The 14,403-nt window shown below is 42.3% G+C and overlaps 1 protein-coding gene across 1 annotated transcript; it reads left to right on the top strand.

Moving 5' to 3' along the window:
• Positions 1 to 1,101: 1,101 nt before the first annotated feature.
• Positions 1,102 to 14,145, top strand: lpin2 (lipin 2). Its single transcript, XM_057055702.1, has 20 exons — positions 1,102 to 2,050; positions 3,428 to 3,628; positions 4,892 to 4,987; positions 5,140 to 5,474; positions 5,565 to 5,672; positions 5,749 to 5,875; positions 5,959 to 6,295; positions 6,377 to 6,482; positions 6,625 to 6,812; positions 7,033 to 7,126; positions 7,204 to 7,273; positions 7,402 to 7,494; positions 7,580 to 7,662; positions 7,854 to 8,001; positions 8,357 to 8,505; positions 9,387 to 9,473; positions 9,721 to 9,873; positions 10,792 to 10,906; positions 11,550 to 11,653; positions 12,065 to 14,145. Exons 1-20 carry the CDS (start codon positions 1,949 to 1,951, stop codon positions 12,207 to 12,209), a joined length of 2,841 nt encoding a protein of 946 aa, XP_056911682.1. The 5' UTR covers positions 1,102 to 1,948; the 3' UTR covers positions 12,210 to 14,145.
• Positions 14,146 to 14,403: the final 258 nt, after the last annotated feature.

Raw genomic sequence — 14,403 nt, 5'->3', positions numbered from 1 at the left:
CCACTGTTTGACTGCTTTATGTCTTCGATATCGGTACATGTGATTTAATTCCAGAAATGTTGGAACTGCGAAATGCAGCGAGTCCACTCTGGTGTTGTTTAGTCATTTTATTCGCATCATTACCTCATTATATTACCTGGTGCTACCGGTGGATAAGAAGCACTTACAAATAGATTCACCTTAGAGCTGAATTGATTTTATGGAGTAGTTGAGATAACTTTTAGTGGACATTTTATACAAATGTCACCTCCGTCCTATTCATAGATCACTAGTGCAAATATTGATAACATCTGTTTTACCTGCGAACAATACTAGATTTCATCAATTTAATGTACTCAACGCTTCTTTTTAAGGCCTTTGTGCGAGTACTTGTGTAAAACTACTGTTACTAGTCATGTGACGCTCCACAGGCTGCAGTTTGAAGAACTTACTGGATTGTTTTTCAAAGTCTATTGTCTGCCACACTTAAAAAGCATGTGGTGAGAAGTGTACTGAAATATCGATGGAGTTGAATGCAATCTATCAGAGGCTGCAGTCACCTAATGTGGGACATCATGGCATTGAATGTCAGCTCAACAAGTTTTTGTCATTAAAGGTGGATTTTTTGCCGAATCGATTGGATATTGCCATCCAACACCCAGAATCAGAGCCTTGATGAGATCTTATAGAAGAATATCATTTACCATTTGAAAAATCATTTATCCCGACTCCTATTTATACCTGCAGCAGTTGGATGAAGAGTAAATAATGTATTTGGTGTATCTTTACTTAGATCATATGACCAATTTTGCCAATTCTCAGCAGCCAAAAATAACATTCTATTTCTATTTCCGCTAAATAATCTGTCTTGTTCTATGTTTCTCTCTGCATCATGGAAAGCAAATCTGTAGTAGTCATAGGATATTTTGTTATATATATATCCAATAGGCTCCTTTTTGTGCCGTTTGGTGTAACTGTAGATGGGGGTAACTTGAGCCATGTGTGGTCTGCTCGGCCTGCTCAGTCACTGATTCTTTGTCTCTGGTTTGAGACACATGTTCTCTGCTTTATTCCAGATGTCAGACCTTCCTCTGTCATGCATGTGTTTTCTGCAGTTGGGTCCAAAGAACAGGTCCTAATCTCAACATTGAAGGAACATATTGTGTTTAATGTGCAGCTGACTCTGGATCAGAGTTTGAACCAGTGGTTAGCCCTCAGTGGGCCTCTCTAACATACGTGACGGTGTTTACAGAAGGTTTGGCAGCTGGGACAGAAGGAGCAAGTCTTTCTTGGAAGAGCAAATGGATTTCTGTTTATCTTGGGCATTGAAGCTAGGCAGGAGAAATGCACATTTGGACCAGAAGCACTTCCTAATGGCAAAAACATAACTAAATTTAGTGTGATTGTACAATTTGTAGAACATCTCTGTTAATTATTAGCACATGGACTGATTTAGCATGCAGTATTGATGTTTAAGATATCTTATTTTAAGGTTCCTGAGCACAGGAACATGTATTTATATGTACATCATTAGTTAACTAGTTGGCGTCATCGCAACAAACAGCAGCTACAGTTTCATACATACATGTGACTACGAGAGTGTCACTAGGAGTTCGTACCCTTATCAGAGAAAAACATTCCATGGTAGTTCACAGAAAATAACAGTTTGTTATCATGCTGCAGCCATAAAAGAGACCATCCCATTGGCTGAGCCCTGGGTCCCTTTAGCTGACTGGATATACACAAGTGCGTGTCCTTAAAACCTAATGTTAATGTTTATGCCGGCCTCGTGCGATTGTCAGTAGTAATGTTGAAGTAATTTAATCTGGGTTTAGATGGTGATTCCATTATGTTCAGGATGCATGCGTTCAAGATGGGATGCAGGGTAAAAGGGAATAGGTACCCTTATAACATGAGGCAGCGGAGGACTGGTCCCAAAGGAGTGTCCTAAGGTGGGTGCACGGTGGTGATGGAGAGGCAAATGCTGCAGGGAGACGGGGAGCTCTATGCAAGGAACACCTTGGCCGACATGGACCAGAGTGAGCTGGAGGAGTCGTCATTCTGGTCCCTGGTGAGTCACCGGGGGTGTCTGCTCTTAGTCTTATTGTTCGCTTGGGATTTGTATTTACTGTAGCTTAGCCTAGGGCCTTTATGCAAACTACACTGAGGCAGGCAGATTTGCTGGTGTGAAGGAATGTTTGGCTAAGATGCTGGATCAGTGTGTTTATGGTCAGAAGCATGAGGCTAGCTCACCTTAAATTCTATTCGATTCTATTACTGAAACTAGGTGAACGACCCTACCAACGACCCTGCCAATGACTCCCAGGTGACCACCCAGATCATTAGCATGCTAATGGTCCACAAGGGCTATATTTTCAAGCTCCGCCCCCACGAGTTCAGAACTGAAGAAGCCTTCTGGATAGAAGGTGAAATGTCTTCAAGAGAAGAAAAACAGTCCAGTTGACACATAAAACTTACTTAGGATAACTGTGACCTGGATGATTGAGAATCTACACAGACATCTTAAATTCTATGGTTTATGCATATTAGAGTATAACAAACTGATCTCTGAAAAAAAGGACCATCTGCAGCAGCAAGGCAGCAGCAAGGTATTTTGGGTGTAAAAAATGGCTTCAGTTACAGATTTATGGTTGTTTGTTTGCTCAAACCCCTTTTATTCCTTTTGAAATGAGCTGAACTCTGAACTTTCTGGCTGAGAAACGTCCTCCCAGTGGAATCAGTAGTATTCTGGTTCAGAGCTCATGGCCGATTCAACGACTGTTGACCTGTTGCTGTAAACACCACCTCCAGCTCTCGATTGTAACGTTGGTACAGTAAGTAGGGTAAAAGATGTTCTCATGGCAACCCGCATGAAAAAAACAAAACATGTTTCTATTTGGGAAGTTGAATAGTTTTTTTTTTTTTAGCCTGGTTTCCAATAGTGAATAATCCTCCTCACCATAGAAACTGGGTTAGGATCTCTCCTCCTTGCGCTGTTTTTCTTGCCAGAGCAACTAAGCCATGAGTATTTGTGAGGCCAATCATGACACAACTCACAGAATAAATGGTTTTATTTGTACCTTTAAGTAGATCTCAAGCATCCTGCGCGATTATTTTTGGTCTGTTCACCAAAGGAGGTGTAGAAGACAAAAACTTAGGTTAAATAACAGCCAGCAGATCAAAACAGAGGGCTTTAATCATAAAGCAACTTATGTTAATGTTATGTAACTTTGGATTATATAGACATGCATATTTTGAAGAGTGCAGCCATGTTTATGTTGCTTTGGTTAAACGTGATCTCAATCATAAATAGTGGCATTTATCCATTTATAATGGACAGGAAATTGTAAAGAACCCTACAATATTCACCTGTCTGATCACTGTGATCATCAGAGGTTTCCAGGATCCTCATTAAATAACTCTCTGATCTGTCCTGTCCTCCGACCAGGCCGTCGCCATGAACTACGTGGGCCAGCTGGCTGGTCAGGTGCTGGTAACCGTCAAAGAACTGTACAAAGGCATCAACCAGGCCACACTGTCGGGCTGCATCGATGTAGTGGTTGTTCGCCAGAGAGATGGCACCTACCAGTGCTCGCCATTCCACGTGCGCTTTGGGAAGCTGGGCGTGCTGCGCTCCAAAGAGAAAGTGGTAAGTGGGGTCATATTTTTCAATTCAGTGTTTAAAATATTGTGCTGGTTGGTCCACTTTGTGCAGATTGAACCTTCAGTTCGTTGTTGTTACCCTGATAGTTCTCATTTGAAGATGAGTTCAGCAGGAATAATGCTGACACTTTCACTTTTCTTTTCTCTCTTGAGAGGGAAGAGAACGTTTTTGTAGTTGCATTTTTTTCCCACTGCTGATGTGGCGAAAGAGGGAGTTGAGTCTGTTTTTCTGTAGTTTTGACCCCTCGGTTAGCAAGGAACATTTCTTCTGTACCGTGCTGAAGACCACTAGGTTAAAAAAAATAATTGTGCAACCTCAGAAACGACCTGACTCACCATCTGATAACAATACAACCTCTGGTGTGAGTCAGTGGGCTCACCGAAGATGGTATATAGAACTGCAGCATTCTGTTATTTCTTTACAGAAATGGTGAGAGTTTCCCCGTCGTAACACCGATGATGCCATTTCTATTTTTAGCACGGCAATGCATTTGCTCGTGAAACAAGAAAGGCGTTGATTTGTGTGGGGAACAACAATGTGTCAACGCCCCCCCAGAATGCTGATGGCCTGGAGGAATGACTGAATGGGCGGTTGCTGTGGCAACGGCTTTACAACGCGAATGCGTGGGAGGCAGCGAAGGAAATGTGAATAAAAAAAAACAAACCCCAATTACAACAGGAGTGTTGTGTGACAGTCCTGTGTCTGTCACGAATCCTGCTACTAAAAACATAAATTCTTTTTGTGATCTACTCTTGACACTCGGGCAATTATTAAAAATTCATGGTTGGAATGAAGGGGTTGTAGCAGATGGAATACTAATTAGATTTTGGCTGTCAGTATAATACTCTCTGGGCAGTATTGGTTTGAGTTGGACGTGAAACAGTTTAATAAAGTTTTAAAGCTCATTCAGCTCTCTGTCTGGAAGAATCGAAGAGTCCCTTTCTGTCAGCTCACTGTTCTACTCTAATTGGGATGTCTGGAGGCAAACATTGCTTCAATTTCCGACAGGAAAACCAGCGCTTCTACAACCTGTCACTTACTGACCAGAGAGGGCCCTTTAATCTTCCTCATTACCCAGTGGACATTGATGTTCTATTACTCAGCATCCACATCCATGAATTCTGAATAAAGTTAATCAAAGTGCACATTCAGGTTTATATACGGCACCTGTGTGAATAAGCATTTTCCACTGAAGAAGTAGTTTGATTTATGTGCTGTGATTAAAGTGCTTGTATCAAATTCTTCCAGATTGACATTGAAGTGAACGGAGAGCCAGTCAACCTGCACATGAAGCTTGGAGACAATGGAGAAGCCTTTTTTGTCCAGGAATCTGAACAGCAGAATGTAAGCACATCTGTTATACCAGCTGCTTTGAATGATACTGTCGAGTTCACATATTTGCATTTGATCAATTATAGTATAGCTGCATTTGCGTGCATGGGAATTACGCTTGGATGTGTAAAGTTTGTCCTGTATGTTCTTGTCTGACCCTGGAGCAGCTCGTCCCTGCCCACTTGGCCACCTCCCCGATACCCACAGAGAGTCACCTGTTCTGGATCTCAGAAGTTGAGCAGAGAACTGCAAAGATAGAGGATGACGTAGCCGACCCAGATGACCCACCCGAGCCCCTAAGCACACTAGCCACGAAGAAGAAGAAGAGACGAAGGAAGAAGCACAAGGGAGATCCTCGAAGAGAGGAGTTGACCCCTCCCATTTCAGTCCCTCCTGCTGCTGCTGCTGCTGCTAGCACATCCTCTGTCACTGGGCAAAATGAAGAGATCTTTGAGATGGACCTGAGCTCTGATGAAGAAGCTGCGACACACGTTTCGAGGTGGGTCTGCAGATCAACAGTTGCTCTTGAGACACCATAAATAGGCCTGGCTTTGTTTTTCTGATTGATGTGTGTGTTACAACTGTATAGATCGCCCTCCGTGTCCACACTTCGAGATGTTGACCCCAAATTACCAACAGCCAGAAACAATCTGGATGGTTATCCACTGTCTGATGGGGACTGGCCAACAGATGAGGGGTATGTACCGAACTAAAGCCGTCTTTACACACTAACAAGTAATGAACCAGTGCTTAAAATTGTTATTTCCTGTTAGCCATGGCTTGTCTCAGGCTTTTTCCCCAAAGAGTGACTCTGAGCTGGTGGTCCGGCCCTCGGAGAGTTTGCTTCGAGCCGAGTCTCACATGCAGTGGACCTGGGGAGAGTTTCCAGAAACAACCAGAGTAAGCACTTCTCTCAGCTAAAGTTTTGAAGAACATGCATTTGACTTTGATACCATCTGAGTCACCCAATACTTGATGTTTAGGTCAGCAAAAAGGAGAAGCCGGAACCAGTCAAGACGGTGACCATCACCCCGTCAGAGAATACCCACTTCCGCGTCATTCTCAGCTCTGAGGCCATGCAGAATGAGACCGAGGTGGGGAAGGAAGACGGCGGTTCTGCTCCAGAGTGTACCGTAGTTAAGCCCGAGCCACGCACCCCTATCACCCATGTTACCTCCATGGATCCTCTTCCGTCTGTCAGCAGCATGAGCTCCCTGAGTCCTATATTGCCCACAGAAAGTGTGGATGTCATTTCACCCAACGTGTCGACCTCCACACCTTCAGGCAGCCAACATAGCGAATCGCCCTCAAAGAAGAAAGGTGGGTCCAACTGTCTTCCTCCATCAGTTTTATCTTTGGTCTGAGGTGCATGGACTGATAAATAAATCTGTTCTACATAAGATAAAAGTGTCCCAAAGAGGAGTCAGCATCAGGGCCCTGAAGACATCTACCTTGATGATCTGAATGTACTGGAGCCTGATGTTGCTGCGAGATATTTCCCCAAGAGGTCAGATTATGAGCGACCTCATTAATGTTACGTCCGACCTGCTCTTATAATAAGAAACCAAATTGTAATCTATTTAAAAAACACATACACACACAAACTCTTTTAATGAAGAGTGTAATAGTGTTCTCTTTTGTTTCCCCAGTGAATCTGAGGCAGCCGCCAAGCACTGGATGGACTCGGGGATGCGATCAGGCTCTCAGTCTCCACAGTCAGTGGGCAGCGCAGCAGCTGACAGTGGGACTGAGTGCCTCTCTGACTCAGCCAGCGACCTCCCAGACGTCACTCTGTCGCTGTGTGGCGGCCTCACAGAAAACGCTGAAATATCCAAAGGTACAGCAGCACTCATGAAAAATGGAGCCGGAAATGCACTTGCTTTAATTCAAAATGAAAGGTACTGACTAGTGAAGGATGAAGTCATTTCATAAGGACAGTGTGTATGCTTTTAGAGCCACGACCAGCCTGTGACTTGGATGCACTCTCTTTTACACTATTATTTGTGTCACCATCTGTAACTCATAAAATAATGACCTTCTTTTTTTTCTTTTTACAGAAAGGTTCATGGAGCACATGATCTCCTATCTTGAATTTGCTGAAAACCCAGCAATCATAGATAACCCGAACCTGGTAGTAAAGATAGGAAATAGGTATGGAAGCTAATTTATTTCCCAATTTATATTTTATGACAGTTGCAACAGTTGTTTCAGTGTCTGTCTGCTTTCAGGTATTACAATTGGACTCTAGCTGCCCCGCTGATTCTGAGTCTACAGGCATTTCAGAAGAATTTGCCAAAGGTAAATGTTATCTTAAGGCCCATTTGCTAATGCGACATTCACAAACAGTTGCTCTAGATACATTTTGGATAGGTTCAGGATTTTTTTAACAGTATGTAGCAAATATTAACCCTGTTCCTCACCCCAAGGCTACAGAAGAGGCTTGGGTGAAGGAGAAAATGCAAAAGAAATCAGGCCGCTGGTGGTTCTGGCGAAAAAGAGCTGACAGTACAGTTAAGCAGGTATCAAAAGTTAAGAGAAGAAACTGCGTTTGAAATGGTGTTTTTCGAAACATATCAGGATATTTTTCCTTTTTTGCTCACCCAGTCAGAGACCAAGCATGAAACTAAGGAGGAGTCTCAGCTGGAAGGAGAAGGGGCCTCTATAACGCAAGACAAACTGTCCTTACAGTAAGTGCTGTAAAGGTTTATTGACAAGACAAAAGTCAACTCACTGAATTGATACCGTAGTAGTGAACTCACTACTGATAAGTGATAAGAAAGGCCACATAGATGCTTTTGTTCTACAATCCCAAATCAGTTGCCTGTAATAATTTATGTCTCAGCTGGGTCTTACAACTCTGATGCTTTTTTTTTTGTAGGCCAAAAACAGGAGACTCATCCAGTGACGAAGAATCCAAGGAGGTGAGTGCTGCATCATGTCAGGAGAGACTGCAGCCAGTCGACAGAGAGCAACACCCCAGCCCATACACTTACAGGAAGTCACTCCGCCTCTCATCTGATCAGATAGTAAGTGCATTCCTACGCATTTTTCTTCTCACTGTTTTTCATCTATACCTTCAGTAATTTTAAACATTTTGACATTTAATTTTCAGGGAAAAAAATATTATTACACTGCAGATATCTACTATCGGGGCTTAATGAGATTTCTGTTTTTAGTGTTTTTTTCTGTTGGGGTTTGTTGTTTAGATTAGAGCGCCCTCTATAGGTTTTCTTTTGAACGAATAGCGCTTTATATCAAATTCACCTGTAGATGGCACTAAAGATCTACACCAAGGAGTAAAAAAGAGGGTTTTGTTTTCAGCAGTAATACATGTTAGAGAATCACATGCGGTCTCTGATGCCTTCACTGTTGTCTGACCAGGCCAGTCTGAAACTGAAGGAGGGGCCCAATGATGTGACATTTAGCATCACCACCCAATACCAGGGCACATGCCGCTGCGAAGGAACCATTTACTTGTGGAACTGGGACGATAAAGTCATCATCTCTGACATTGACGGCACCATCACAAAGTACGATGTTCTAACTCTGTCACATACATCAACAGAACACTGTACATTTTTACACATTAAACATTGTGGGGTTCAATGCAATGTGTGTGCATACATACATGAGTCATTTTTCTAGTGGTTGTTTGTCCCCTTATAGTCCTAATAGCTTAGGCGAATTGGCTGCATTAATTCATTAGATGTCACTGACTGTATTTAAAAATACGGTGAAGTTTTTGACAAAAGAAAGTCATTTTATTCTATTTCAGAAGACTGAATTTGCATCTTGTAAGAAGTATTCTGTTTTTCCCATCTATAGTGGGTTATCCTACTGTGAGTCTGATGAGTCATCCCAGCAGGTGTTTGGTCAGTGATTTCATAGGGAATTTGACAGGTTAGATAATGTTAGAAAGACAAATGTTTCCAGTGTTAGACGTCTTGACAGTGTTCTAAGCCACACTGAGACATCGTCAGCCGGATTTTTTCCCATAGTCCAAGTGGATCTGTAATAACCTTTTATGGGCTTCTAACTGCCTCAATGCTTCTGACACAAGACACCCTCTTAAAGGTCCTCGGGTGGTCAAAATTAAAGAGGATCGACTGACTAGATTTTATTGCCCCCCTGACATTAGGCTTTGTTTGAGTAGCAGGGTTACGAGTGCAGCGGCTATAATGAGCTGATTTACATTCACTTCTGTTCACACAGCCCTCAACTAAGGTGCAGATGGTGTCACCCTGATGGGCAAAAAAAATCCTCATTAGCTGAGACAAACCCATAATGTTGTGTTTTTATGATGAAAAATAGTGGTGTTTGATGTGTTGTGCCTGAATCTGCTGCATTTATCTCATGCTGTCTGACTTATCAGTGCTTTGTGCCACTAATGCTATTTCTTTTTATATTTTAGGTCCGATGTGTTTGGACAAATCCTGCCACAGCTGGGGAAGGACTGGACCCACCAGGGGATCGCGAAGCTCTATCACTCAGTCGCTGAGTAAGTGTCCTGATTAATCATAGAGGCAGGAAGGATGACTTGTTGGGCAGTGGTTAGACCTCTGGTTTTGGATGAGATGGGCTCAGACTTGATTCAGGGTCTCACCCAGACAAATTGTCTCGTAATAAAGCAAATATGTTGCTCTGTTTAGTTATTTAGACGCATTGAAATGCAATTTCTCCACTTGATGAAAGCAGACAAGGTCGGTTAGCAACCACTAATGGAAATGGTTTCGTCCCCCTGGCAGAAATGGCTACAAATTCTTATATTGCTCAGCACGAGCTATAGGCATGGCTGACATGACACGAGGATATCTGCAGTGGGTGAATGACGGAGGGACCATCCTACCCCGGGGACCCCTCATGCTGTCTCCTAGCAGCCTCTTCTCTGCTTTCCACAGGTACTAACATTGCAGACATGAAATCCTCACTCTTCTAGTTTCCAGCCTCCTAATCAAACCTCTCAAGGTTTAATCCCTTTTATCTACAAACATAATTTCTGATTAAGCAACCACCAGATTTATTATGACTCACAATCCTCTCCAAATCCTTTTTAATTATTATTGGCTTTTCTGGTGTTGAGATTGTCAAGGTTTCAACAAACTCAAACTCCTAAATGTCTGAAAAAATATTACCTTTGGAAGAGAATAAAAGTTCTTTTCTTATCTATTGTCTATAATAATGCAGTTCTGTAATTGTTATTATCTGCAGACAGCAAATGCCGACATTTGTTGATGATGACAGCAGCATATCGAATAAAATGCCTGTTAGCGCAGCGGTAATTTTATGTGTAAATGTTTGGTGTCACAATTACTGTACACACTGCGCATACGGCAAAATGCAGGTGTCGGTATGTCATAGAGGCCAATATCGGGTTTTGTGTGCATAATGTGGCCACAGATGGTGTTTTCAGTGGCAGACGCGCTCTTTCAAAGGTCGCCACGGTTACTTCTTCGGTTATGGTTTAGTGAGGCTCATCTGATTCTGAGATTGCAGATGTGACCTTTACCTCATGTGTCATGTTAAGGAGTCTCCTGCAAAATCTATGTCTCAAATGGCCTCACTACTTCATGTAACTGAAAGATCCATCCCATAATGACTGGGACTGAGCTCATGGGTCTGGCTTTTGGTTTCCCTCCTCTTTGCAGCACTCTACATGTACTTGCTTTCCTGCTTTGATTTTTTGCGTTTGGTTTTAACATTTAATTAAAAACAGCGTTTATATAAATGATAACCTGCGTCTGGCTGAGATGATGATAAATAGGGGGCACGCTGAGGATACGCATACTGTATTTGTATAATCAAATTTTCTATTTCAGGGAAGTCATTGAGAAAAAGCCAGAGATCTTCAAGATTGAATGCCTTACTGACATCAAGAACCTGTTCCAGCATAACAAGCAGCCATTCTACGCAGCCTTCGGGAATAGAACTAATGTGAGTTAATAGCTGTTTGAAGATGTCAAACAATAGATCTCTCATTTTGTTCCTGTCAGACACTTGTGTTTTCCCGAACCTGATGCAGTCATCAATGGTGGTAGGTGGCTATCAATTAGGTTCGAACATATGTAATCAGTTGGGGGGGGGATCTGTGCTTGGCAGGCATGTGAAATTGTCTTTGGAAGGGAGCTCAAGCGGGGCTCAGCGTCCCATCTTCAGCTGTGTAAACACCCGAAACCCCACGAAGCCCCAAATCACCGCACCACAACATCCATCTGTCCCCAACCCTCGCCAAAAAAACAGAAAAATGTAGTCGCATCAGCCGCCATCACAATCTGGAAATAGTGTCATTATGTATAATTGATGAAACGCAAAAAAGACCTCAGCCATCATTAAGTTTTCTGGTTCTCTTTTAGCGTCCATTTAGAATTATGCACGAGAGCTGCTATGAAAATGACAAAATAACCTCTTTTTTTGGCTTAGCTGCCAACTTTTAATCACAAATAACTTACTTTGTTGTATTTTAAAAGACAAAACATTCTTAGATTATTTTTATATTTCTTTTTTGTACAGTAGAAAATTGAAAGTTGTGTTTTCTGTGTTTTTCTGTTCGTGTTTAACCATTTTTATTTCCACACAGGATGTGTTTGCCTATAAGGAGGTGGGAGTTCCACTCTGCAGGATATTTACCGTCAATCCAAAGGGAGAGCTGATCCAGGAACAGACCAAGGGAAACAAGTCCTCGTGAGTACTGTGGATATTCAGTTCAACTGTTAAGCTTCTAAATTGATGGATGTGTTTATTGTTGTGGTAGTCTGTTCAAACTGGAGTTTTTGTGTCCTGGCTCTTACATTCATTACATTTATTGGTTAACTCTCTTTTCAAATACGCGACTGTGTTACACATCATCAAAACAGCATTTAACTTTCATTTGACTAGCTTGGGAGTCGTTGGAGCACAAACCCAGCTGCAGATTCATGTAACCTGTCATCAGACAAGTTTCTTTCCTGCCCTCAAGTGACCAAGAAATAACAAAAAAGCAGCTTTAAATTCTTTCGTTTAGAAATGCCTGACATTATACAACTTCCTGTTGATTTTTCTGCATCAGGTATCACTGTTGACCAGCCACCTCGGCCCACTTCTGTGTCTCTGCAGGTACGGCAGGCTCAGCGAGCTGGTGGAGCACGTGTTCCCTCTGCTGAGTAAAGAGCAGAACGAAGCCTTTGTCATGCCAGAGTTCAGCTCTTTCTGCTACTGGAGACAGCCCATTCCAGTCATCGACCTTGATGAACTGCTCTGAACCAGCACGTGAGGTTAGAGTTGGACTGAGCTCTCGAACGCATCTCCAGGAAAGACATGGACCGAGACCAAATCCTCCCAATATTGTACTCCGATCTGCTCATGTTCCGTACAACTCTATCACAGTGAGAAATATGGACTGGAAAAAAGTTTGAAAACTATAATTATAGACGAGTAGAAACTTTCGCAAGAACAGTAAATCCTGTGAGTAATCACTGAAAAATGTAATCCTTGAGAGACGGGACTAAATCTAGATCTAAACTACCATCTCCCTGCATGCCTGTGAAGGCACCATAACACACAAGGAGCGGTCTGTATCTCCCATTATTGTACGACACAGTACGACACCTTCCTGTTTTGCAGCTAACTGTTGGTGAACAGGAAAAACCTCCATTTGCCATCAGTAAGACTGACGGCTGTCACCTTTCAGCTAACTTTTCAGCTCCCAGTTGTTGAAACGATTCTTTTTTCCCTCTGAAGTGCTTGAAAGGTCTGGTTTACTTCGATTTGTCGATGGACATAAGAGTGATGTCGTTCCACCGTTGTGTATGCAAAGGTGAAATATGAAGCAGCTTTCTGCTATAAAGTTTTGCTGTTCTTTCTTCTGTTTTTTACATTTGGGCAAATTGGATATGTTTAATGAATGCATTTATTATTTATAATAGTCAATCTTTTTAAGTTATTGATTTCTGTAATGATTCCTTTGCTGAACTGAAAAGTCAACTGAAAATGGAAGTGCGCATTGCTATTTTGAATGGTCGCTCACATGATTAACCTGCACTAAAAGTAGATCTACTGCTTTTATTTTTGTTTTGTTTTGTTGTCAAACTGGCAGATAACACACGTGGTCATTCCTCATCAAACCTCAGAATGTACAGCTTTAGTATTTAAAAAAAAAAAAAAATACAGATGTTAAAGACGGTGCTTGAACCACAGGAAGGGTTACTGTTTGTGGAGTCCAATGCGATGACGTATTTGTGTGTGTGTGTGTGTGAGACTAATCGCTGCTGTCGGTGATCATTCACCCCTTGCTCACATTCCCTCAGTGGCTTAACGAGACTTATCCAATGCACTTTGGCCAAGCTGCACCCCTACAGAACATCGCGCGTCCACAGAGCACTTGACCGAAGGTCTTCAAAGGAAGCAGCAGAGGCGAGAGAAGCGTTTCAGTCTGACCTCTGAACTGTGAGAGACCTTCTGACACCACAGAGGCATCAGCCGTTCTGAAGATCGGCAGCAGAAAGCAACTGTTGTGAAATTTGCTAGTGGTGGGGTTTTAAATCCTTAATACTTAATTTAGGGGCAGAAAAGAGCCATCCATTATCCCCTGCGTGTGTGTTTGAGTGTAGGTGCACCTGTTTTTGTAGTTAGTTTGGCTCACTGTTGAGTCTGAACCGTTGAAGCGCTCATCACGATGAGTGGAAGAACAAAAGCACAGTTGGCACTCGTATCTATGTCCAGATGTGTCCAAACAAATTAAGGAGATTTTGTTCTGGTGTCCTGCTTTGACTCGTTTGGTTCATGATGTTTTGAAGCCTGATAGATGTTTCTTATGATTAACAGAATAATTCCATTCTTTCTATGAAAGTGAAGCATCTTGTGTGTAAAAATCACACTTCATCCTCCGATGCTGGGATGCCTGCTCTGTAATATTGGTTACTCTCGCATGATTGCTGTTGAAAATGTTGCTGATCACACCTCTTTTTTTCTGTCTCTGATGCCTTTCTCCTCCCCATGAAGTGGATTATCATTTGTGAGACTGTTTCTTGTTCTGTCTGATCAACAGAATCACTTTAAGTGTTCATTGTGTTTGATTTGTATAGAAATGTGTTTTAAGAATATGTTTAAAGAACAAAATACATGATTGAGAAGGAGCGCTGGAGCTAAGAATGTGACTGGTGGTCATGTTTGTATTAAATAAAGCTTCTAACTGAAAACATTTTTTCTTGCCTCTGGTCAAGGTCAAAAAGGTCAAGAGGGATTTCCATCCACTTGCTTGAATGAGCTGTTCAAGCAAGCTGCAGATAATTCCAAATTTCCCTTTTTTGTTGTGCTAAATAACAAGATATCCAAAGACTCTTTTAAAGGTTAATGCAGGCCAGACTGGAGCCCAAACCAGCCTCAGGAGTGCAGAGGGAGGGAAAAATGATATTTCATTCACACCCACTCCGGCAAACGACCCTGCTGGGGTTTCT

This window comes from Takifugu flavidus, chromosome 15 (assembly GCF_003711565.1).
Source record: "Takifugu flavidus isolate HTHZ2018 chromosome 15, ASM371156v2, whole genome shotgun sequence".
In the NCBI taxonomy this organism is placed as follows: Eukaryota; Metazoa; Chordata; class Actinopteri; order Tetraodontiformes; family Tetraodontidae; genus Takifugu; species Takifugu flavidus.
Note: the sequence above shows the minus strand (reverse complement) of the source record. Positions and strands in the feature narration are given on the sequence as shown.